The sequence below is a fragment of the Benincasa hispida genome, chromosome 9, assembly GCF_027475165.1.
Source record: "Benincasa hispida cultivar pf3 chromosome 9, pf3_genome.v1.1, whole genome shotgun sequence".
NCBI lineage: Eukaryota > Viridiplantae > Streptophyta > Magnoliopsida > Cucurbitales > Cucurbitaceae > Benincasa > Benincasa hispida.
In genome coordinates this window covers 15578179-15603093 of record NC_143486.1, presented here as the reverse complement: position 1 = coordinate 15603093, position 24915 = coordinate 15578179, and the positions used below count along the sequence as shown (strand labels likewise).

At 36.7% G+C, this 24915-nt stretch overlaps 2 protein-coding genes across 3 annotated transcripts in view; one reads left to right on the top strand and one right to left on the bottom strand.

Moving 5' to 3' along the window:
- The first annotated feature begins 19324 nt into the window (after nucleotides 1-19324).
- LOC120085614 (large ribosomal subunit protein uL1c-like) lies at nucleotides 19325-23566 on the top strand. The gene is made up of 7 exons (XM_039041686.2): nucleotides 19325-19943; nucleotides 20937-21116; nucleotides 21346-21400; nucleotides 22149-22276; nucleotides 22665-22748; nucleotides 22866-22991; nucleotides 23081-23566. Exons 1-7 carry the CDS (start codon nucleotides 19584-19586, stop codon nucleotides 23219-23221), a joined length of 1074 nt encoding a protein of 357 aa, XP_038897614.1. The 5' UTR covers nucleotides 19325-19583; the 3' UTR covers nucleotides 23222-23566.
- A 78-nt stretch (nucleotides 23567-23644) lies between these two features.
- Nucleotides 23645-24915, bottom strand: part of SMC5 (structural maintenance of chromosomes 5) — a 31373-nt gene continuing 30102 nt past the window's right edge. Inside the window, exons 28-30 of one of the 2 annotated variants that reach the window (XM_039041685.2) lie at nucleotides 24838-24910; nucleotides 24055-24158; nucleotides 23645-23970 (exon numbers count right to left, since the gene is read on the bottom strand). In XM_039041685.2, coding sequence (XP_038897613.1) covers nucleotides 23909-23970; nucleotides 24055-24158; nucleotides 24838-24910 — 239 coding nt within the window. In that variant the 3' untranslated portion in view covers nucleotides 23645-23908. The other variant, XM_090317434.1, reaches the window with a different exon arrangement.

The following is a 24915-nucleotide window of genomic DNA, read 5'->3' as shown; positions in this document are numbered from 1 at the left end:
TTATCATCCATTGCAACGCCAACCAACATTGTGTTAGGACTGGTGTCCTAATTCTCCCGGAGTCTCGAAGTTTGTAAACAGTTTGTACACATTGTTAATAATAAAATAAGTGTTATTTTATTTGCATTTACTCATATCCAATAAACTAAGATCCGTGGTTATTTCATGTAAACTTAAACATGTATGTGAGACATACAAGTGGATCATGCCTTAAGTAATAACCTAAATGGTCTGTAGTATAAAGATAAAGGAGGGATATCTTATCCTGGTGACACTATGAATATGACCCGCTTTGTAGATGTTTACAATTGTTCTAAACTGCTACAGATGGTCTGATCCGGACCATTCATATGGAGACATGCAAGCGGGGATGTCCTATACAAAGAGTTTGTATAAGACCAGACCACGAGATGATTAGTCTTTTTATATAATGCCATTGATAATTGAGACTTACATTTCACTAAAACGACCATAGGTGACATGACCTTAATCCTAAGTGTTTTAGGAACTCCTGCCTATGAAGGTAATCCTTTGATTAGTATGGGTGAGAGTGGCCAGATTGCCAACTCAACAAACCTACCTTTTTGGGGATTCTTCTGATTGGGGAGCTGGGAACTCAGTTAAACAAGATGAAATTCACTCCTTCCCCGAAGCAAGGGTAAGTAGATAAATTGCTCCTTTAAAGGTTGATTGTGAGTCTTGAACATAATGGCCACATCCTCTCTTAGAGAGAGGTCTCAATCATAGTAGGACTATGACTTATTGTTCAATAAAGGAATTTGTGGTACTTAAGGAGTTAGATGTAACTACAAAGGCAAAACGGTAAATTAGCCCAACTGTACTTACAAGCGATTTGTGAAGGGTTATCGTGCTGTTGATTGGTTATATGGAAACAAAAATATATCTATAGTGAGAAGAGTTCAACTGTCGATCTTTAGTGGAGTGTACGGCAGTTAACGGATGGTGGATCGCATGACTAAAGAGTTTAGTCAGTTATTCACGTACCGTTGGAGCTTCAAGCTACAGGTCCATAAGGTCCCCTTGGTAGCTCAATGGGTTCAAGTTGAGAATCATATTTTTGGTTACTTTGAGCTGTTCAAATTAACAAGAGGAAATTCAATTATATGTGATATAATTGGTGTGATGTATGAGATACATTATTTAGAAGAATTAATATAAATATAATTTATATTAAATACCATAAAATAGAAAAAGAACATGGTTTATATGTTTCATGAGATGAAATATTAAAACTATAGATTATAAATATAATATGATAAGTTGGTTTTCATATTTATTTATAATATATTAATTATATGATAATTAATTTTTTTTCTCTAATAATCGATTGAGTAGAAGGTTATTGGAAGTTTTATGGTAATCGTGAGATAAAACGAAAATTGTTTTCCTAATTTTAGTAGTTGCCTCATTCAGAAAGTGCTCATGGAAAAGGGCTATCAAATAAAATTATTTTATTATAGCCATCGAGAGACTACACGATCAACTGAGTGATTGCTTAAAGTTGACTATACGATAGTCATTCAACTGATCGTTGCTACACGATCGAGTAGCAAAGTCTATACGATAGGCTTGTATTTTCTAAATGATCAGGTATATCGTCTATGCAGTAGACAGTGTATCATCTCCCACTTACTCAATCGTATACTTCCAGTCTTCCTCAATCCAAGATCGTACAGAGCCCACAACTCCTGAATTCTCACATCGAGAATACCAAGGTAACACTTGCGGTAGTGTCTTTACTTTGTTCGTGAATCGAGTTGGACTCGATTGGGTTCAAGATGTTGGATGAACACCATCACACAGCGGAAGAAATCAAGATCCATAAGCACTCTAGTTCATTAATTTTGGTTGAAAAGAAACATGCTAAAAACAGAGTATAATGGGTTTCATGAACATACCTTGGCCGAACCAACGAAACCTCCATTTCCAGTTGCAAAATCCTCTGAATCCTTGTGTAGACCACCACAAGATCTTCTCTACTATCCTCTTGGTGCTCTAGATTGATTTATGGGACTCAAAATAGCTGGAATCAAAGGGAATATGGAGAAAGCTCATTGAACAGAACCCATTGAAGAACACCTTCTTCATCCGAATTTTTCAGAAAAAATTCAATCGGTTCCCATCCGCTTTGTTCATCCAATCTCTTCAATATATTGCAAACTATCATGCAAAGAGATGTGCTGCATGGGATGCAACTCATGCTTGGAGTAAAGCAAAGGAGTAGGTGGTGGGTTCCTTGTGAGCAAGTTGAAAAAGACTTGAAAAACCCATTTTTCAAGTTTTGTGTAATTTTCAATTGCCAAAAATCCATTTTGATCTTAAAATCATATTTTATTTCTAAAATAAAAATTTATTAATTTTACAAATTAATTTTCTAATAAAATTAATAAATAATTATTTAAACAATTTAAATAATTCTAATTAATTTAATATCTAATATTAAATTAATTTTTACACAAATTCATCTTCATATATTTAAATCGTATTTAAATATATTTTCTCCAATTCCGTTTGATTATAATTTGAACATTTCAAATTAACTTATTACGCTACTCTAAAGCTATCCATTTTCGAGCTAGTAGGGGGAACTTATAGACCTACAGATCATGGACTCCAACGATCCGAGATTAATCGGCTAAACTCATTAGATCGATCTAACCTCCCATTCGTTAACTAATGGATCACTCCACTAAAGTCTATAGTTGAACTCCCCTCACTGTAGATATATTAATCCACTCGATATAACCATGATTAGTAAGTTAACCTTTCACTGGTTGTTCGTAATAACGACTGGGTCAAATCTTTGTTTTACCCCCAAAATTACCTCTTGTTCCTTAAGTCCCCACTAATCCCCTAATGAACAATTGTTTTGTGATCCAATCGCAAAACTGAGTTCCTCTCATTTCAAATGAGAGGGCAGGATCCCTTGTTCAAGCCCTAGAATCAGCACTTAAGAGAACAATCTCTCTACTATCCCTAAAGCGATTAGGAGTGAATTTCCTCTTGCACCCTATGTCCCCAACTATCTATCCAGTCTCACCCCTAAAATGGCAGTCATATTGAGCCCGCGCTGTTGAGCCAACCCTCACCTATGCAAATCTAAGGGCAATCCCGAATAAACAGGAGTTCACAATTAGCTCATGATTAAGGTCAAGTTACCTAGGTATGAAATAGTCAGTCTTAAATAGTAAACAACATTATAAAGTAAAAGTGACTCATTTCGTGGTCCGATCTTGTACAAACTCTTTTGCACAAGGACCCCCCACTCCTCATGTCAAACATGAACGAATTAGGATCACTTCGTTTGTAGCACTTTACAACTTCTTGTAACAACTACAGAGCAGGTCGTATCTAATAGTGTTACCAGAATAAGGTACCCAATTTTATCCATGTAGTATAGATTATTTTGACTATTTATTCGAACCTAATCCACCTTTATGTCTCCACATAAAGTTTAAGTACTCATCCAATAGTCAAGGGACCTTTAGGTTTATTGGATTTCTATTCAAGCAATAGATCTATTTAATAACACCTTTATTGAATTTTTAGAATAAGCTCCATTGTTTACATACCATGAGTTTTAGGACATAAAACCCAATACGAGGAGCATCAAGTTGTTCATACTATTGGTGGTCCGTTCGTCGCGTTCGAGTGCTGTTGTTGTGGACGCATTGTAGATTGATCGAGGGATTCTTGAAGAATGGTTCTTCAAAGGTATGCATACTCTATCGCTTGAATCTCTTGTAGCATGCTGTAATTTCTATTTTTGTATGACCTGTTAGTTTCTGTTTTAGACTGTAATTATTTATAGTCAATCTGAATGGAATTTGGAACAATCCCTTTCGCTGCTCATGGAAGTTTTCTGGTTTGATTTCCTTCATATTGTGCCTTTGTACTTACCTTTCAAATGAGTACCATCAACAATGATCACTGGATGACAACTCTTAAACCCTTTTAAGCTAGGACCTAGTGTCATGAACATATATTTGAAGTATTGAGATTCTTCAAGTTCAATCTAAAAAACGATCCCGGGTTTTCAATCTTTAAATTTCACCATAAGCATGCAACAGGGAATAAAATTCCTTAGGGGTACCCCTTGCAAGAGCAAAAGTAGTTTCTCTTGTATGCCATGTCTTGTTGTAACTTATGTTGACACCATATTCCAGCCATATATCCTTGATAATATGGCACAGTTTTTCAGCACGACTAATGTTGAACTTCTCTTTGATTAGCTGGCCAATTACAGACGCATTAGCTTACCTAGGGTCATGATAAGGACTTCAATCGAGTATGTGCGGGCAACCGTATATTTGGTGATCTTGAAAATATCACAACCATCCATTCTAACTACATGTACGCTCCACTTACATGTCTCATAGATACTGATAGAGTAAACATACAAGCAGCGGAAGAAATTAGAATCAATAAACACTCTAATTACATTTAATTTGAGTTTTGAAGCATGCATATAAATTGTTATATAAAGTAGGGTTTCATAAGTATATTACCTTTGATGAAACTCTTCAAATTCTTGCTCCTCTTCACGAATTTGACCTCCAAGTGCACAATAAACCACCAAGAGGATCTTCTCTACTATCCTTTAACTCAGATTGTGTGATGGAAACACTGAATTGAGGTCAACTGGGTTGAGAAGGAAGAGGGTTTGGAGAGAATTTCAGAATCTCAGTTTTCAGCTTACATTAACTTTTTTCTATTCAAAATTCTGAAGTATTTAACCATGTAAATCATAACTTCAGCTCATTGACACCTCAAAGAGCTTAATTTAAGTGGGCTAGGTGTTCATTAAGAAGATAACCACTCAAACATTGGAAAAAAATTGGAAAACTCCACTAAAGGGGAATTTTCAATTTTTAATTTAATTTCAAATTATCGAAATTTTATTTTATTTTTATTTAATTTTCATCAAAATTAAATTTAATTGAAAATTTTAAAAGAAATTCTGAATTTTACAAAATTGAATTGAATTTATTTCATTTAAATAATTAATTAATTAATGATTTAATATCAATTATTAAATTAATTAAACACCTAATTTATACATGAACCCTATTCATGTAAATCAATACTTGAATATTTTAATATCTCCAGTTTATATTTTAATTTCGACAAATTTAAACATTTTAATTATATCGAATATAACTAATCAAACCCTAAATTGAATTTGAACTTTTCAAATTCAAAACCCTAATTTTGATTTTGAACATTTCAAATTCGCTCAATTCACTAATCAAAGGAGTAATTTTACGAGCTAGTAAAGGGACCTTATAAACCTACAGATCATGAGTTTCAACGATTTGAGATTAATTGGCTAAACACTTTAGACCGAATTAATCAATATTCGTTAACTACCAAAACACCCCACTATAGCTCGATAGTTGTACTTTCCTCACTGTAGATATATTTCTGCCACTTTAACCATAATCAGTAAGTCGACCCTTCACAAATTGTCGTATTTATAGCTAGGTTAAAATTACTGTTTTACTCCTATAAATACATCTTGCTCTTTAAGCTCTCACTGATCCTCTATTGAGAAATTGATTTATATGTTGGGATTTGTAACGACCCGAGTTTAGGAGGGGTACATGAATGAACCAATATCACATCCGAATGAGAGGGATCCTGAGGACATGAAAGTATGGTTAAGAAAGGCTTAAAAGAATTGAAAGTTACTACCCATGCCAACAAGGTGCACCTTCCTTTTTGGTGGCTCAATCGTAAGAACTCCAAAGTTAAGTATGCTTAGCTTGGAGCAGTCGTGACACGACCATAGAGACTAGTGTTTAGGGGGACTTGTCTAATCTGAGGGGCTTGAACGTAGTGGCCACAACTTCAGAAGAGAGGACTAAGTCATAGTAGAACTATGACTTATGTTCATTAGAGGGGCATAATGGTTATTGGCCCAACTAGAGTTTAGTCAGTTATTCACGCTCCGTTGGAGCTTTGAGCTACAGGTGCATAAGATCCAATGGTAGCTCAATGGAGGATTAATGTAAATGAGATTTACATTAAGTACCATGGAATAGAAAAAGTACTATGGTTTATATATTTCATCTCAAGGAAAATTTGTTTTCCTAATTTTAGTAAGTTTTGCCAAAGTTTTTGTCAAAATTGTTTTAGGGATTTTCTCTCTCGGAAAAGCATCTCACTGAAGCTGTCAAGTAAATATGGATTTACTAAGCGACAACATGAAAAAAGTAAACGATCGTGTAGTGTTTTTAGGTGACAGACATGCTGCTAAACGATGAGCTAAACGATCGCTTAGCTTTTGCTAAACAATTAGGCATCGGCCTATATGATAGGTTTCTGTCTTCTCCCATTTGCCTAATTGTGTACACGATTGTTGAATCCTCCATTCTCCTGCCTCAATTGAGTCTGCACAAAGCCCACCCTATGGATTCTCATGATGAGAATACCAAGGTAGCCTTCTTAGTGGTGTCATATTCAACTCGATGCCGTCGAGGTTCTATGGAGGCCGTTCGTGTTCTTGCTGGAGTGTTCGTGACCGAGGTGATCGCGGTGTTCATGCTGTGTGATGCATTATTTTATGATGTGAAATTGTGGAGGAAATGCGATGATGGAATTGTGTTAAGCACTCAAGTTTTCTCAGTGGAATCCAAGTGTAAACCCCACTGAGTTTCCTGGTAAGTCCAGGGTCAAACTCAGGAACTTGGGAAAAAAATTATGCGGTGGTAATTTTTAGGAAAAATTTGCAGTAACGGATAAATCAAATATTTGTTGGTTTGTTGATTGCGGTAATGAAAAATAAACAAATGCAGCGGAGTTCGAAAAGAGAGTTGACAAACGGAAAATGCGATGAGTATGCGGTGAACAGGTTGAGAAGCATTTCAGCTAACACTTCCTAGGATGCGTTCATGCTTTGTGATCATGCAACACACATACAATAGCAAACCACCTCTCGATGCGAATACTACGGCTTCTAATGCTAGAACGCATGCGATATATGTGATAAGTTTATAGGACCTACACATAAGCCACTATTCTTATTTATGCGATGACGAAATGACACACACATAAATAAGGCGACCACATAATATCATACCTATCTCTAGGGTGCATGCGATGCAGGTTGGTAGAAAGAGCTTATCTCTAAGTCCCTATCTCTTGTTTATGCAGTTCTAATCTTGCTCTCTCGAGTCTAGATTCTAACCTAGCTCTCTCGAGTCTTAGGTTCTTTCTTTAGACTCTGTCTCGAGTAGCTCTAAAGGGGTGTTGGGCACAGCATAAAACAAGATAATCGCAAGCAATGAAAGTCCTAGGTCATGTTAGCTTAGTTCTTCTCAACCCATTCGACTAGTTTAACTACTCATGCGTACTAAGAGAGTAAACAGATGTAGAATAAAAACTTTCATTTTATAAATATAAAGACGAAGTACAAAACAACAATGCAAGAATAGAATAAAGAGCCTGGTAGCAATCTCTTGCTTCCCAGGCTTTTACACTGTCTTTCTACTTGTGTTCAAAAGATAATCTCGCTCTTGCGAGAGTCGACCCGCTCTTTGCTTCTACGCCTCAGGGTTCTCTCTCGAGTTGCCCTTGGTGATCTCCGGCATCTCTACTCTTCTCTTGCTCTGCCTTAAAATAAAAAAAAAAAACTATGGACAAAGATGTGTTGAGCTAATGATCCGAACTTATGAATTTTCGAACCCCTTTTTTGAAGGATGCCTTTGGTATTTATAGTGCTTCTGGGGTGAAAGGCGACTTCTCTCTTATGATTGCACAGATGGGATGGATTTAATACCCTGACCGATGCGCCGAATATTTGTCACCAAAAAGCTGAGTGTACTTGTTATCGTTAACGGCTGTCAACTTAATTCGAATTCGACCGTCATCAGCTTTCTGTCCCATCGTGATTAATTATGCCTTTCACCCACATGCGCCCACCAAGTTGCAGCAATCCTTCTTCAGCAAAAGTTTGCGAACGCAATCACCACAAAGCCTTGCGATAATGCTGCGCTCGACCAATGATTTCCTATGATCAAAATTTCCTCTTTGCGTCGACGCATATTCTGCATAAAAATACAAAAATCAACTGTTCCTATGCAATGAACGCATACGACCGCAATGTAATAAACTTAATGCTTTTTGGACACAATCTAACACATTTTATCAACTCAAGCCAACATTATTTAAGAACTTAGCACTATGATAACGTGCATTTCTACCCGTTATCACTGTGGAGCGATCGTGTTGTTCGAGCGTTCAAGGTTGCTATGTTCGAGCATTCGTGAGCAAGGAGCGTGGAGACTGTAATTTGTAATATTCATTCATGATTGTAATTTGGAATGATCTATTCCGCTACTCATGGAAATCCTCGTGTTCGATTTTTTTCAATTGGTATCGGAGCCAGGTTATTCTGATATTCCAAATTACAAGTCTATTTTAATCTCCATTTTATAGTCGCGCTGGGTTTCTGCATTTGTATTTAATCGTTAAGTGCATTTGTGGTTGAGTAGATGAAGGTTTCTAGCTTACCTTCAATTAAAGCTGTTTGTAATTACAAAGTGTTAATTTGTAACCCTGTGTTTTTTAGGCATAATTAACATTGCAATCGAGTCTGTAATTCAAAGAGTTTGAGTTAGTCAAGTCGTTCGTGATGAAGTTTCGAAGCATGGAGATGCAGTTCTCAACGAAGAAGAAGACCAAGCGTTGGTCGTATCGTGTAGCCTAAGGTAAACGATCGTTGGGATTTAACTAAGTGATCATTTAAATTTTTCTAGACAATTGTGTAGTATTTACTAAATGATATAGCTAATGCTAAGCGATTGGGTAAATCGTTTACTCTATCACATAGCTTTGGTTGCCCGATCGCGTAGGCACTAGAGGTAGACGATCGTAGTGGGAACATATGATGCTCATCATTTAGTAAAAAGAGAGTGCTAGACGATCGTGTAGTTAGTAAGCTTTATTGCTTAGTTACTACCTACACGATCACACGTATACGATACGGAGGCGTTAGCTAAGCAATCGCTTAGGCAATGGTGCTTTGCAACATTGTAGACGTTTAGATGATCGCGGAAGGCGGGTGTTGTGCGGAGCGCGCTAAGCGATCGTGTACCTCAGGCTTCATCGCTTAGTAAAAGGTACATGATCATGTAGTAACAGCAAAACGATCGTTTAGATTTTTCTAAATGATCGTGTAGTAATTGCTAAATGATCGTTTAGCTCTGGGAGCATTGGTAAGTGATAGATGAAAGCATTTGTTTTATCGTGTAGACGATCGCAGGGAGTTTAGTACACGATGGTTGGAGACGCGATGTATTGCCCGAGCAGTTCAAGACCCAGTTCACCTGTTTGAACCGGAGACTTCTTATCTTTGTAATAGTTAGCTTTAATTTTTGTGGTTTTAAGGCAATTTTACCCGGTTCATCAACAATGGTTTATTATACATGTGATCTATGGTGCTTATATGCCAAAGTGTTTGACATATAGTTTAAAACCCACCTTAGGTTGTGCAGTTATTCATGCATCATGTATTATAATTGTTATAATCGAGCATGAAGATATTACTTGAAAGCATGCGAATGCATCATGAAATATAAGAGTTATATTTTGCATGAAGTGAGCATTATCATGCATCATCCTTTTATTATAAGTGTTATAGTCTAAGAGTGAATGGAAGCATATTGTGCTTGTTTCATTGCTGTTTTGTATAAGTGTTATATAAAAGAAGTAGCAATGAATGGACAATGCATTGAGCATGATACTTAGGCTGTTTATAAGCGTTTTGAATGCTTTTCATGTGTTAGCTTAGCATTGTGGTTGGTTTCCGTTTATAAGTGTTATAAAGGAAATTAGACCTAAAATCAATAAGAAAGAGTTGCATGCGAACTTAGGGTGAACCCAAGTTTTTAAAAGGGTTTTAAAATTTGTTTGAGATAGACCTAAGTTCAAGTGGTTCTAAAGAGTTTAGTAACCCAGATTAATCTTTAGAATCGGTTTAATAGGATTAAATTGGTTGGAATAAAAGACTAAATTTGTTGTAAATCTATCTATAAGGGACCTTTTATCTAAGGCAGGTTCTGGCTAAGCTGGAGTTCTTAAGTTGACAGAAACATAACACCCTTACCTGAGAACCTACCTGGAAAGGTGAATTAGATAGATTCTTAACAAGCATATGACGATGTGGTTAAAGATCCGTTTAAGAGTTTAATGGATGAAGATAAAAAAATTGTTTAACTATCCAAGGTAAACGTTACTCTTGGGCAAACCTAAAAGTCACTAAGTTAAAATCCTTAGCCGTGTTTTTTCTAAGTAAGCTAAACCCTAGGTTATAAAATACTCAGTGGGAGGAAGAGATGTATCTGATATGTCTATGATTCCACTCACGTTTCTCCCTGTATGTTCACACCGTGAGATTCATGCTTGGCTTCGTGGTGCCTTAGGAGCATACCCCTTCAAATGGTGTTTGCATGAGTCAATATCAAGGTGGACGGAGAGAGTGTTTATAGTAAGTGGGTGAAGGGTGTGTGTCAACATGTTCTATGGCCTCTGTCATTGGTTTACACTGTGAGATCATTCTATACTCCCTCATGGCGCCTTGGGAGCATCCCCCTTCGGATGGGTTTTGTGCAGTTGGTCAAGATCAAGGTGAACTCTAGAAATGGATAAGATCACTTTAGGTTTTTCCCCAATCATATGTTTTTCCCCTTCGGATTGGCTTTTCAGGGCGGACCTCTAGGGCCTAAAATGGCGGGTCACACTTACGGGAGATTGTTAAGTAAGTTAATAATCTCTTGGCCAAATCAATGATGATTAGTCGTTATAAGAGCAAGAGCTGTTATGGTATTAATGACTGGTTGAGAACTTCTTAATTCAGAGGAGGGATAACTGACCTCCCTTTGGCGACTTACGTCCTAAACCTTTGAAGTGTCATTGCGAAACTAGATGTCACACGTGGTTCATATTAGATTTCCTAAAACCTTATTAGATGTTGTTTTGTGTTACAATGGGTATTTGCTTAAAACCTAATGTAGGTTGACATGTGTTTTTCTTTTCAACAACTTGTTAGTATTTCCGTTTAAAGCTTTTAAAATGACATTATTTACAGTGGAAAGAATCGTGTGAATCTATTTCGTGACAAACGACCTCAATCCTACCACTCTCCAAAAAAGGAGACAAGATAGTAAATACGATTTATTGGTCTTGGAGATGTGTATGGTAGAGAATGATGATTCTTCCTGGATCCTTGTTTCAGGTACTACAATCATGTCAGTTCCTCTTACCAAGGATTCAGTTCCTAGAAAACGTTGCCACAGGGAGAGATGACTCTTCAAGTCAGTACTGGTGAGGTTGTTTCAGCTGTTGCTGTAGGCAGACTGAAGTTATTTTCAGACAAGAAACATTATCTATTACTCGATAATGTTTTTGTAGTTTCTCATATTAAGAGAAACTTAATCTCGGTTTCTTGTCTCATTGAACAAGGCTATACTTTCTCCTTTTCTGAGAATAAAGTGTTTATTTTCAAGAATAGAATGAAGATTGATTATGGTTCAATGGGGAATAACTTATATGTACTAAGGCCGTTAGTCATAAAAGCCTTGTTTAACATTGAAATGAGCTAAAAGACCAAAGGCATCCAAAGGAAAATGCCCATCTTTAGCATCTAAGGTTAGATCATATCAACCTCAATAGGATTGAGAAGTTTGTGAAAAGTGGACTTCTAAAGAGTTTTGAAGAAAACTCTTTGTCGATATGTGAATCATGCCTCGAAGGCAAGATGACCAAACGACCTTTTACTGGAAAAGGTTACAAAGCCAAGGAAGCCTTGGAGCTTATACATTCAGACCTCTGTGGTCCGATGAATGCGAGTTCTAGGTGGGTATGAATATTTCATCTCTTTCATAGATGATTATTCAAGGTTCGGGTATCTCTACCTAATGCAACGTAAGTCTAAAGCCCTTGATAAGTTCAAGAAGTATAAGGTTGAAGTTGAAAACTTGTTAGATAAGAAGATAAATACACTACGATCTGATCGTGGTGGAGAGTATATGGACCTCCAATTCCAGAACTATATGATAGAACATGGGATTGCATACCAACTCTCGACCCCAGGTACATCTTAGCATAATGGTGTATCAGAAAGGAGAAACAAAACCTTGTTGGACATGGTTTGGTCTATGATGAGTTATGGTCATCTTCCAAACTTGTTTTGGGGTTATGTAGTGTAGACGTCATGTTATATCCTGAACAACATTCCCTCGAAAAGTGTTTCCGAAACACCTTTTGAGTTATGAAGAGGCCATAAAGGTAGTTTACGCCACTTCAGGATTTGGGGTTGTCTGGCACATGTGCTAGCAACTAACCCAAAGAAGTTGGAACCACGTTTGAAGGTTTGAATCTTTGTAAGATACCCCAAGGAAACGAGAGGTGGATACTTCTATGATCTGAGTGGGAATAAAGTGTTTGTTTCTACAAATGTTATCTTTTTTGAAAAAGACCACATGAGGGATCATAAGCTATGGAGTAAGCTCGTTTTGCGTGAGATCTCTAGTGAGACTGAGACTGTTGAGGTTTCAACAAGAGTTGTTGAACAGGCCGACAGACCAACAAGAGTTGTTGAGGTCGAAACATCTAGTCAACCAGCTCAAGAGTTGAGACTGCCTCGACGTAGTGGGAGGGTTATGAACCTACCGGATCGCTACATGGGTTTAACTGAAACCCAAAACATCATTACGAATGATGGGGTCGAGGATCCGTTGTCTTTTAAGAAAGCAATGGAGGATGTTAACAAAGATGAATGAGTTAAGGCCCTAAACCAGGAAATGGAGTCTATGTACTTCAATAACGTCTGGGAGCTTGTTGATCCACCTGATGAGTTAAGACCTATTGAGTATAAGTGGATCTATAAGCAAAAGAGAGGTGTAGATGGAAAGTTTCAAACCTTTAAGGCTAGACTCGTGGCAAAGAGTTATACCAAGATTGAGGGAGTTGACTATGAGGAGACTTTCTCGCCTATTGCCATGCCAAAGTCTATCAAGATTCTCCTGTCCATGCCATATTTTATGATTATGAAATATGGCAAATGGACGTCAAGACTGCCTTTCTTAATGGTAATCTTGAGGAGACCATCTATATAACTCAAACAGGGGAGTTCAAAGTTCCAGATCAAGAGCAAAGAGTTTCCATGCATAATAGGTCCATTTATGGGCTGAAACAAGCATCTAGATCTTGGAACATTAGATTTGACACTGCTTTCAAGTAATTTGGCTTTGATCAGAACGTTGATGAGCTTTGTGTATACAAGAAGATCATCAACAACTCAGTAGCTTTCCTGGTACTGTATGTGGATGATATCCTACTCATTGGGAATGAGGTAGGGTATCTGACTGACATTAAGAAATGGCTAGCTGCCTAGTTCCTAATGAAAGATTTAGGTGAGGCACAATATGTTCTAGGGATCCAGATCATTCGGGATCGTAACAACAAACGGTTAGCCCTGTCTCAGGCATTGTACATTGATCAAATGTTGATCAGGTACAGGATGCAGAATTCCAAGAGCGGTTTGTTACCCTTCAGGCATGGAATCATTTTGTCTAAGGATCAATGTTCTAAGATATCTCAAGAGGTTGAGGAGATGAGATAGATTTTCTATGCTTCTGCTGCAGGGAGCTTGATGTATGCAATGTTGTGTACCAGACCTGACATTTGCTATGTAGTAGGGATTGTCAGTTGGTATTAGTCCAATCTAGAATTTGATCACTGGACGACGGTCCAGAAGATCCTCAAGTATCTTCGAAGAATGAGGGACTATATATATACTTGTGTATGGAGATAAGAATCTGATCCTTACAGGATACACGGACTCTGATTTTCAAACTGATGGAGATTCTCGCAAATTAACATTGGGGTCAGTTTTCACTCTGAATGGAAAGGTTGTAGTCTGGCAAAGCATCAAGCAAGAATGCATCACAGACTCTACTATGGAAGCTGAACATGTTGCCGCTTGTGAAGCAGCTAAAGAGGTTGTTTGGTTGAGGAAGTTCCTTTCAAATTTGGAAGTTGTTCCAAATATGAATTTGCCTATCACTCTTTATTTTGATAACAATGGGATGTGGAAAATTCGAAGGAGCCTCGAAGTCATCTTCAGTGTAAGCATATCAAACAGAAATAGCACCTGATCAGGGAGATTGTGCATCGCGGTGATGTGATAGTCACGAAGATCGCATCAGAGCACAATGCTGCTGATCTCTTTACAAAGGTCCTCATGGCTCTAAAGTATTCGAGGGCCACCTGAAGAGTATGGGTCTGCGAGACATGCGACATCTTGTCTAGGGCAAGTGGGAGATGATACTAGAGTATGCCCTAGTTTATTGTATATTGTACATTTTTATATTGTATTGTACATTAGTTTCCCGAGTCATTAGAACAAGTGGGAGATTGTTGGGATTGGTGTCCTAATTCTCCCGGAGTCTCGTTGTTTTGTAAAGATACACATTGTTTGATGAACAAAATAAACGTTATTTAATTCTGGCATTTACTCATATCCAATAAACAAAGCTCCATGGTTATCTTATGTGAACTTAAGCATGTATATGTGATATACAAGTAGATCATGCCTTAAGTGATAACCTAAATAGGTCTGTAGTATAAGGATTAAGATGGGATACTTGATCTTGGTGACATTACGGATACGACCCGCTTTGTAGAGGTTTGCAAGTGTTGTAAACTACTACATATGGTAAATCCTAACCATTCATGTGGAGACGTGCGAGTGGCGGTATCCTATACAAAGAGTTTGTATAAGACCCGGACCACGAGATGACTAGACTCTGTATATAACGTCGTTGATACTAGAGATTTACATTTCACCTAAACGACCATAGGTAACACGACCTCAATCCTGAGTGTTTTGGGAACTCCTACCTTTGAGGGCGGTTCTTTGATTAGTATGGGTGAGAGTGGCCAGATTGCCAACTCGACATGCCTACCTTCTTAGGGACTTGTCTGATCTGAGAGCTGGGAACTCAATCCACAAGATGGAATTCACTTCTTTCCCGCAGCAGGGATAAGTAGAGAGATTGCTCCCTTAAAGGCTGATTCTAGGACTTGAACATAGTGGCCACAACTTCTCTTTGGAAGAAAGGACTTAGTCATAGTAAGACTATGACTTATGTTCATTAGAGGGATCAGTGGGACTTAAGGAATTAGATGTAACTACAGGGGCATAACGGTTATTGGCCCAACTATACTTACGAGCGATCTGTGAAGGGTTTTCGTACTGCTGATTGGTTAAGATAGACACATAATATATTTGTGGTAAGGAGAATTCAGCTGTCGGTCTTTAGTGGAGTGCCTGGAAATTAACGGATGGTGGATCTCGTGACTAAAGAGTTTAGTTAGTTATTCACGTACTGTTGGAGCTTCGAGCTACAGGTTCATAAGGTCCTCTTGGTAGCTTAATGGATTCAGTTGAGGATTAGTGCTTGGTGTTGATTTGAAATGTTCAAATTGACGAGAGGTATTTTGATTATATATGATATAATTGGTATGATGTATGAGATACATCTAATGGAGAATAAATATAAATGAGATTTATATTAAATACTATGGAATAGAAAAAGAACTATGGTTTATATGTTTCATGAGATGAAATATCAAAACTATAGGTTATAAATATAGTATGATAAGTTGGTTATCTTTTATATTTATAATAATATTAGTTATTGGAATTAAATCTTTTTCTCTAATAACCAATTGAGTGGGAGGTTATTGGTGGTCCATGGTAACTGTGAGATAAAAGGAAAATTGTTTTCCTAATTTTAGTAAGTTTTACAAAAGTTTTTGTCAAAATTGTTTTGGAGATTTTCTCTCTCGGAAAAACATCTCACGGAAGCTATCAAGTAAATACGGATTTATTAAGTGACAACATGAAAAAAGGTAAACGATCGTGTAGTGTTTGTAGGTGATAGACACGCTGTTAAACGATAAGCTAAACGATCCTTAGCTTTTGCTAGACGGTTGCTTAGCTTTTGCTAAACGATTGGGCATCGACCTATACGATAGGTTTTTGTCTTCTCCCACTTGCCTAATCGTGTACACGATTGTTGAATACTCCATTCTTCTGCCTCAACTAAGTCTACACAGAGTCCACCCTCTAGATTCTCACACCAAGAATACCAAAATAGCCTTCTTGGTGGTGTCATACTCAACTCGACACCATCGAGGTTTTGTGGAGGCCATTCATGTTCTTGCTAGAGTGTTCGTGATCGAGGCGATCGCGAAGTTCCAGTGCGCATTGTTCGTGCTATGGAGCGATCATGTTGTTCGAGCGTTCGAGGTTGTTGTGTTTGAGCATTCGTGAGCAAGAAGTGTGGAGACGAGTCTACAAATGTTTGTAGAGATTTCTCCTTGTCATTTGTAGTTTTCATGTTGTAATTTCTGTATTGATTGCATAACTGTATGTTTTGTGTACAACTGTAATTTGTAATGTTCATACATGATTGTAATTTGGAATGATCTATCCCGCTGCTCATGGAAATCCTTGTGTTCGGTTTCCTTCATTATAATCCAACCAATAAACCATATCCCTCTCAGCCATGAGAGAGCAGGACCCTTTTGTTCAAAACTAGAATTCAATACTTAAGGAATAACCTATCTGCTAACCCTGAATCAGGTAGGAGCGAATTCTATCTTGCAAGACTATGTCCCCAACTATCTACCTAGTCTTATCCCTAAAATGGGAGGCTTATTGAACAGTGATGTTGAACTACTCTCACCTATGCAGATAAAAGAATAATCCTGAATAAATAGGAGGTCATAGTTAAATCAGGATTAAGTTTGAGTTACCTTAGGTCATCGAATTTGAAATAGTCAATTTTTTAATAGTAAACAGTCGTCATAAAGAAAAGTGACTATTTCGAGGTTTGGTCTTATGCAAATATCCTTTGCATATGATGCCTCCACGCACATGTCTCCACATGAATGATTTTGAGATCACATCATTTGTATCAGTATACAAAGTGGGCCACATCTAAATGTCGCCAGAATGAGGTACCCAATCTCATCCATATACTTATAGACCATTTTGGCTATATACTAAAAATTGATCCACATTTGTCTCTACATAAAGTTAAAGTATTCATATTATATCCATGGATTTGTTTATGATTTTTATAACAGAATGCAATATCAATAATATTTTATTGAATGAACAACTCAATAATACTTTTATTAATAAATAAAATATGCTTCTAATATTTACGAACTACGAGTTTTAGGACGTTCCCAACAAATACATCAGACACTATATAGTTTTTTGTTTGATTTCTAACCTACAACTTGAAATTATTCTCTATGGTGAACATTGACAACCTCATTTTCACATCGTTCTTGCAAAAGAAGATTTAGCCTACCTCAAATCCAATCTAGACGAAAACGATGGTTCCATGATCAGGTCTCCAGTTCTCATAATACTTGCAGATGGTCGAACTTTAGAAGGACCACTATCTTTTACTGCCTTAGTCCTCCGATGCACATTACCAACAAAATGACTAAAGTCATTATGGAGAATCGGGGGCGGAGTTAGATAAGAAATACCCCCTTCAGTAGCCAGAGTCATATGTAGAATATTTATGTTCACAAGGAATTACCACCTCTTTTGGAAATTGGAGTTAGAGACGACACATTTGTTGTATTCCCTACAATATCATCTAAAATATTATTGAAACCAGTGTCATTACAAATGTCTTCATGATCCCAATAGTCTTATTTATAACATTCTCGATCACAACATGCTCATTACGGCCCCTCTTTCGCCTAAAATTATTCCCAACAATATCATTTGCAACATTGTCACAACTAGTATCATTCCTAATGTCTTCAATGGTCCAATCAATCTTGTTCAAAATTCTCGTTAAGACCCCTTTTTTAGCCATGAGTATATGATGGTTCCAAAGCTTACATCGTTAACCTCAAACCTGATCAAAAGAAAATTTATAAAACTAAACTACTTATATTACTACAAAAACGTAGCAACGGTGGTAAGTTCGAGTCGATCTGCAGGAAAACATAATTTGTTTCGTTAAGCCAATTTCCTAATTAGAGCGATAAATGGGGGTTTTGGTGTGAAAGAGATAAATGTGTAAAACATAAAATGCAAAGGTAAATGTAATCTAGGATAGGGGTCTATCTGATTTCTAGAGCACAAGAGAGAATCATATGCAATTTCTATCATGGAAATTAATAATTAAACAAACATTCCATTCTATGCATGCACAACTACCAAATTGATGCGATTTAACTAGTCTCTACAAAGGTCGACAACTAATTAAATCAAAATCAATCAAGCATCCTAATTATCAACTAAGGATGGAAAGGCAATACCCTAATTAAACTATATGCTCTTAATTCTATTGGGTTCTTAACGATCATATAAAACTAAAAATAATTGCATTAAGAATGAGGATTCAATCATGTCGATTAATTATCAGGAAAGCCTTGTTCAATTAACCAACATATTCTTCAAACTAGATTAAACATGCATTAGTAAGATTCAAGACCAACCTATAAATCTAAGTATTCACATTTAATCCTATGCTACCAAGGTAAATTCAAGCATAGATGAACACAAGAAAATGTGTGAGCTCGAAATTAACTAGTAGGGATATGCAATTATGATAGGATCATCAGTCCAACACACAAATGAAAATCTAAATTGCATTAGAATGCAAAGAAGTCATATAGTTGAAGTGTTACGAAATCGACAATTAAAAAAAAACAAAAAACGTGGTTCACTAATGGTATGTTAGTTACGTCCACGGGCAGAGGGAGAACAGTATTATTAGAAAAAATGTTTTTAGAAAAATTACATCAAACGACGCCTCTAAGATTAGAGAATTTATATAGCGCACTACTCTAAACCCTAGGGTCATAATCGTAAATAACTACAAATAAATAAATATGCTAAATACGAATCCGTACTTGGTTGTTCGAAGCGCCAACAAACAAATTCAAGGGATTCCAACACACTATAATTATATTAAATTTCATTACAGTTTGGTAAATGTGGCCGAAAGTTGTGTTAATAATTTAACCATTAAACATCAAGTTAACCATGCTTATGAGTTAATGGGTTTAGTTGCACTTATTACACCTTAAAGCTTGATTGAGTGAAACAACAAAGGGTAGATTAGGCTCATAATTAGAAAATTAAAAGAAATGAAACAAAGAGGGAAAAATAAAAATACGTCAAACTCAACTGCCATAAAATATTATAAGTTCAATTGATCACATAATTTTTCTTTTTTTTTCTTTTTTTTCTTTTGGAGTAAAAATGAAATAGGATAGATAAAAGAGGATTGGCTGAGAGGGCCCACTTCCAACAAATTTCACCACCTTTTATTTTTCACTTTAATTTTGTTTTTCTAAACCCCAAAAATGACTGCATCAATACATCCACTCTTTCACTTCATTTCACTACTACCATTGCCAGAACCTCTCTTATCCCTTCCATTTTTATGTTGATAGACTGCCAGCAACTTCTTCTTCTTCTTCGATTGACAGACTGAGCTCTTTATTCCTCCATGGCAATGGCCACTTGTAATCCCACTGTGCACTCCTCTCTTACCATGGCTCATACTTCTTCAGTACACCCTCAAGACCTTTCTTCTCTTCGACCCATTGCTGTCTCTTCCACCGCCAATATCTTTTCTTTATGCCACCCCTTAATTCTGCAGCGCAGGGGAGGAAGGTCAATCAATTGGGTCGACCTTAATTTTAGGAGAGAATCTAGGGATCATTTGGTTGTGGCTGCTTTAGCTGCGGAAATTGAGGTGGCTGAGGTTGTGGAAGAAAATGGAGAAGAGGGAAATGGTGGATCAGCTACTTCAATTCTGCCCAAGATTAAGAGGGGAAAGGCTGCATTGCCTCTCAAAAGGGACAGAGTAAGCTTGAGCTTAAGTTCTTGTATTGCCTGTTTTCAATCTAGTTGACTGGCTTTTTGGATATGGTTTTAGAGTTTGATTGACGGGTTTTACTTCATTTTAGGTATTGCTTTGTTGTTACAGCTCCAGGGTTTTAATTTTAGAACTCGTTGCCTGTTTATGGAGATGGAGTATGTCTTAGGACTTTCCCTTTTGTTTTCCTGTCTACTTTCATCGTTTGTGGTGGTTTTTTGGAGTTATTCGTTCCCCCGGTCCTGCCCTCTCGTTTTTTTGTTTATTTTTGTTTTTGTTTTTTTTTGTTTTCAATGTTGGTCGAGCCAATCATTTGTGAGTGAGGCGCACAAGTATGCCTCCTGAAGGGTCATGTATGATGTCTCAAGAGATCAACTGTTTCAAATTGAAATAATTCCTGTAAGTGGAAGGATACTTCTTGTTGGGAGATTTTATTAGTGGTCTGTTCGGCCGGTTAGCTCTGCCTTCCCAGTAGAAAATTTTGTACATGCGTCCCTAGTTTGTTAGTCTTGTATTCATTGGTTCTTTCCCTTCTACTGTTACCATAGGGCTTACGTATATGTTTGTTTCAGTATTGGAATTCACTTAATTTTTATTCAACGTCTACTTAAAAGTTCTCTTGGATCGGTTTGTTCTCTTTCTAGTTTCATTATCTTCTAGAAGTAATGGTTCCTATCATGTCTATTTTTGATCAATAGCTTCATTAGTTGACTAGGAAAACTCTAGCAATCCGGCGGTCTAGTTCTGTTTCTTTGCTTTCTACCTTCCTTTGTAACATCAGCCCTTGCAGTTAGTTATCCATATTTTTTTAGAAGTTCTACTCTGAACCAGACTGTAGATTAAGAGAGAGGTCCATAAACGATACGTGCATTACTTTTAGTTCTTATTGTAAGCTGTATTCTCTTAAAATATGTCTTTTTCCCCTTCTTCTATGACTATTGGATCAGCTTTGACATGAAACTGTGTTCTAAAAATATGCAGACCCGGTCAAAGAGGTTCCTGGAAATTCAGAAACTAAGGGAAACCAAAATGGAGTATGACTTGAAAACAGCAATATCTTTGTTGAAACAAACGTCTATCACGAAATTCGTGGAAACTGCTGAAGCCCACTTCCGGTTAAACATCGATCCCAAATATAATGATCAACAACTGAGAGCAACAGTAAGTTTTATTGGTAATTGCATGATAATTGAACAATAAAGTTAAAGTTATAAGAAAACAAGGGTTCCATCTCAAAACCAATTGGCATTGAGAGGAGTAACTCATGTATCTTATAAAGATTGTGAGGTTCCTTGATTTTTTCAATGTAAAATCCTCAACAAAAGTCCAAGCTACTACTTGATTCTACGATATCTACATACTAAATCACCAATACTCATGTTTTTCATAGGTAAATTTGCCCAAGGGAACTGGACAGACAGTTAAGGTAGCTGTTCTTACTCAAGGTAATCACTAAATTTGACTTCAATGATATTTTCATTGGTTGGTTAGGATTCAGTGGTAGAAGTCACTAGTTTTCAATGAGTTCTGGTTCCATTTCTTTCGATGAGAGAGCATTGTGGAATGGATATTAACCCTTGATTCAACTAGTTATACGAACTTTTCTCGTCTCAGTGGAAGCTCAGTTTCCACCCAAAAAAGAAAAAAGAAAAAACTTTAGCAGGTATTATTGTCTTCAAAATGTTTGTCAATTAGATAGTATGTGGTGGAGAACCCTATATTTGAAAGGTGAGTTTGTTTGCGTGATTGAAAACGGCTCTGTTAGTGAGATTGCTTAAACTATCATGGCGTTATTTATATGAATGTCTCTTTATTATTTGTGAGCAAATATCCTACTGGTAAGGAGTGCAACCTGTGTGATACATGGTATTTGGAAGATGAAAATATTTAGTTGTTCTTTATTAAATCCTCATACAGCTTTGCAGTCATTGGTTAATACTGATAAGTTGGTTTTCTCCTTTGTTATCAGTTTTGCAATAATTTGAGTGAAGAGAACGAAATGAACACTAGGATATGGCTTTTTAACTAACTCTCTCTTACATGTATATATTTTAAATTTTTGCTATTTCTTCGTTTATATGTGCTCATGTGGATTCTCTCATATGTTCCTATCTCTCTAGTCAACTATAGATTTTCATTTTTCATTTTCTTTCACCCATTTGATACAATCTCATTGCTTTCTGAATAATATAGGTGAAAAATTCGACGAAGCAAAGAATGCAGGAGCAGATTTGGTTGGAGGTGAGGATTTGATAGAACAGATCAAAGGAGGTTTCATGGAATTTGATAAGTTGATTGCTTCACCAGATATGATGCCCAAGGTATGGTTCTATCTTTTTCCTGCTAAACATTATGACATAGCAATGAAGTATGTTTTTACATTTACTTTGAAATCACTTACCAAACACAATTCCAGTTTTCTTGTATGCAATGCAACTGATAATTTATTCTTCCATGCTTGTATGGAAATATTTTTGGCTACGTCTCGCACTATCTATGACTGAAATTAAGAAGATATGGTATTGTGTTCGTGTCCCAGATTAAAAGAGACCGAGTAGATTAAAGCCTATAGAAATTTAACTGATATAGATGTGAATAATTTTGGTGTTCACTTTTGAAGTTGTTGCTGATTTTGAGATATTTTAGTTAGTTGTGGCAACTATAAATGAAGAATTAATCTGTTAACCTCATTCTCTCTGTTTGTACCAGGTTGCTAGTCTAGGGAAGCTTCTAGGACCTCGAGGATTGATGCCGAATCCAAAAGCTGGCACTGTTACAACAAATATACCTCAGGTATAGATAAGAACCATCATTTGTATGCTTCAAAATTTGACAAAAAGATTGTACATAATTACACACATATTAGCCAAGGGGAAGATATAGATTGGTAATAGCTTTGTCCTGTTTCAGGCTATAGCAGAGTTCAAGCAGGGAAAAGTTGAATACAGAGCGGATAAAACCGGGATTGTTCACTTGCCTTTTGGAAAGGCAGACTTTTCTGAAGACGACCTCCTTGTGAACTTGCTTGCTGCAATAGTATGTTATTTCCTAATTCAAATTCTAAAAAATTCCATTGGTATCTAAATTTTTTTGACCATATTGATTTGTTCACATTAATCTAACAGAAATCAGTAGAAGTAAACAAGCCAACAGGCGCTAAAGGAGTATACTGGAAGAGTGCACATATATGCTCGTCGATGGGGCCTTCGATTCGATTAAACATAAGGGATATGCTTGATTACAAGATCCCATCATCAAATGCTTGAAGAATTAACTCTACACCTGTAAATGCCTTCTTCAATTTGTTTGATCTCAGCCCTCTTGAAAATACCTTTCGAGTCGTCTTCAGTGGCCAAAGATTTGGTTAAGATAGTATCAAAGTTGCTATGTGTCTGAAGAAAGAAGAGAGCTTGATGATTATCTTGGATTGAAGAGTAGTTGAAACTTGGAAACTGCATATTCATTTGTTATTGAAACTGATTCAAAGTAGCTCAGTTTTGCTGTGGTTATCAGTATCAATCATTTTCACCTCACCTGACTATTGTTTATTTAACATTTTTAGTTGAACTTTTTATTATTGAAAAAGATGGTGAATGATTGTTCTTGGGTAATTTGTAATGGAATACAAAGAGTTGTACACGGAGAAAAATTTTAAGTTAAATTACAAATTTAGTTCGTCGATAATACGATTTACAATAATAAAACATTAATTTACATTAATTTAGTTATTTAACATTGTTAGTGTACTAAAAAATATTGTTAGTTTTCATATGATAGAAAGCTCTACAGAAGGATTTATGAAGAAATGGTTCAACTATACAAAATGGAAGCACAAATTAAATCACAATCGTTTAGGGACTAGCAGCCATTTGATGTGAGAACATGGCAGCCTTCATAGAAAGAACTCTAATCGAACATTGCCATCCTCAACACGGCAATCCGCTGATCGACAATCAACATCGGCTTTCTCCTACGTAGTTCATCAACGTCCCCCAGCTATCTCCATTGCTCCATGCTGCAGTACAAAAATTTTACAAAGTGGATTGTCGATCATAAGCTATATTTCTCGAGAAACAATGCAAAGGGAAGAGAAGAAAACCTCTAGAGGGCTGCTCGATCCAAGGACCATTCATTATATTCAGTATACTACAGGCCTCACTATATTCCAGTTCTGGAAGTAACTTTGGAGTCAGTAGGAAACACCTGAAGAACATTATCATAAAGCTATTATGTTTGGTTCACTGCATATATTTAGGACTATAGATCCAGCTTGTTCCACATTCAGATGAGATTTATCAACTCAACTACTCACCTATGAAGCAATGTATTAATAGTTCGCAGAAAGGTCATTGGTTGAGAAAGGGATAGTAAATAGATTACAAGCCTACTATACACAACGTTATGAGAGAGAGGGACCTAGAAAGCAAATACACACACAAGGAGGCCTAGACAGCAATATGTAGACTTTTAAGTGTGTATGCATGTGGTTTGTTTGTTTTTCCTTTTTTTACAATAAATAAAAAGAACTAAAATCTGTTATATAGTCGAACAATTTAAAAAAATATTCTTTTAGTACAATGGTGGTAGGGGATTCGAAGCACAACATCTGATCATCAGCACATACTCATTTTAGGAATTTTAAAACTTCTTTAATTAGTTGAAAGAACTTTTAATATATTAAGTTGACTGTTCGATGCCCGGAGAAGACCCCCGAAGGAGCCGTTTCCAGTCTGTCCTCCGGCCTTTTACTATATTGAGAAAAATTATCCTGACATATGATGAGATTAGTTACCATACTAGGGCAACTAATTGTCACCACACAGCTTGCTCAACCAGAATCTAAAAAACCATGATGTCAGGTTAAAAGGTAATTGGTGCTCACTGTGGTGTATTGGTTTGGCTGGCAGCTCTCACCAATTGCTGGAACATCTTCCGTTCATTTATGGGATCCATTCCTACC

What these genes read in the sequence shown, in the direction of transcription:
- LOC120085614 (XM_039041686.2), top strand. Translation starts at nt 19,584, where the DNA reads ATGGCAATGGCCACTTGTAATCCCACTGTGCACTCCTCTCTTACCATG. An exon ending in GGTAGCTGTTCTTACTCAAG is followed by an intron (nt 21,401 to 22,148) that starts GTAATCACTAAA and finishes TGAATAATATAG; the next exon opens with GTGAAAAATTCGACGAAGCA. An exon ending in TTACAACAAATATACCTCAG is followed by an intron (nt 22,749 to 22,865) that starts GTATAGATAAGA and finishes GTCCTGTTTCAG; the next exon opens with GCTATAGCAGAGTTCAAGCA.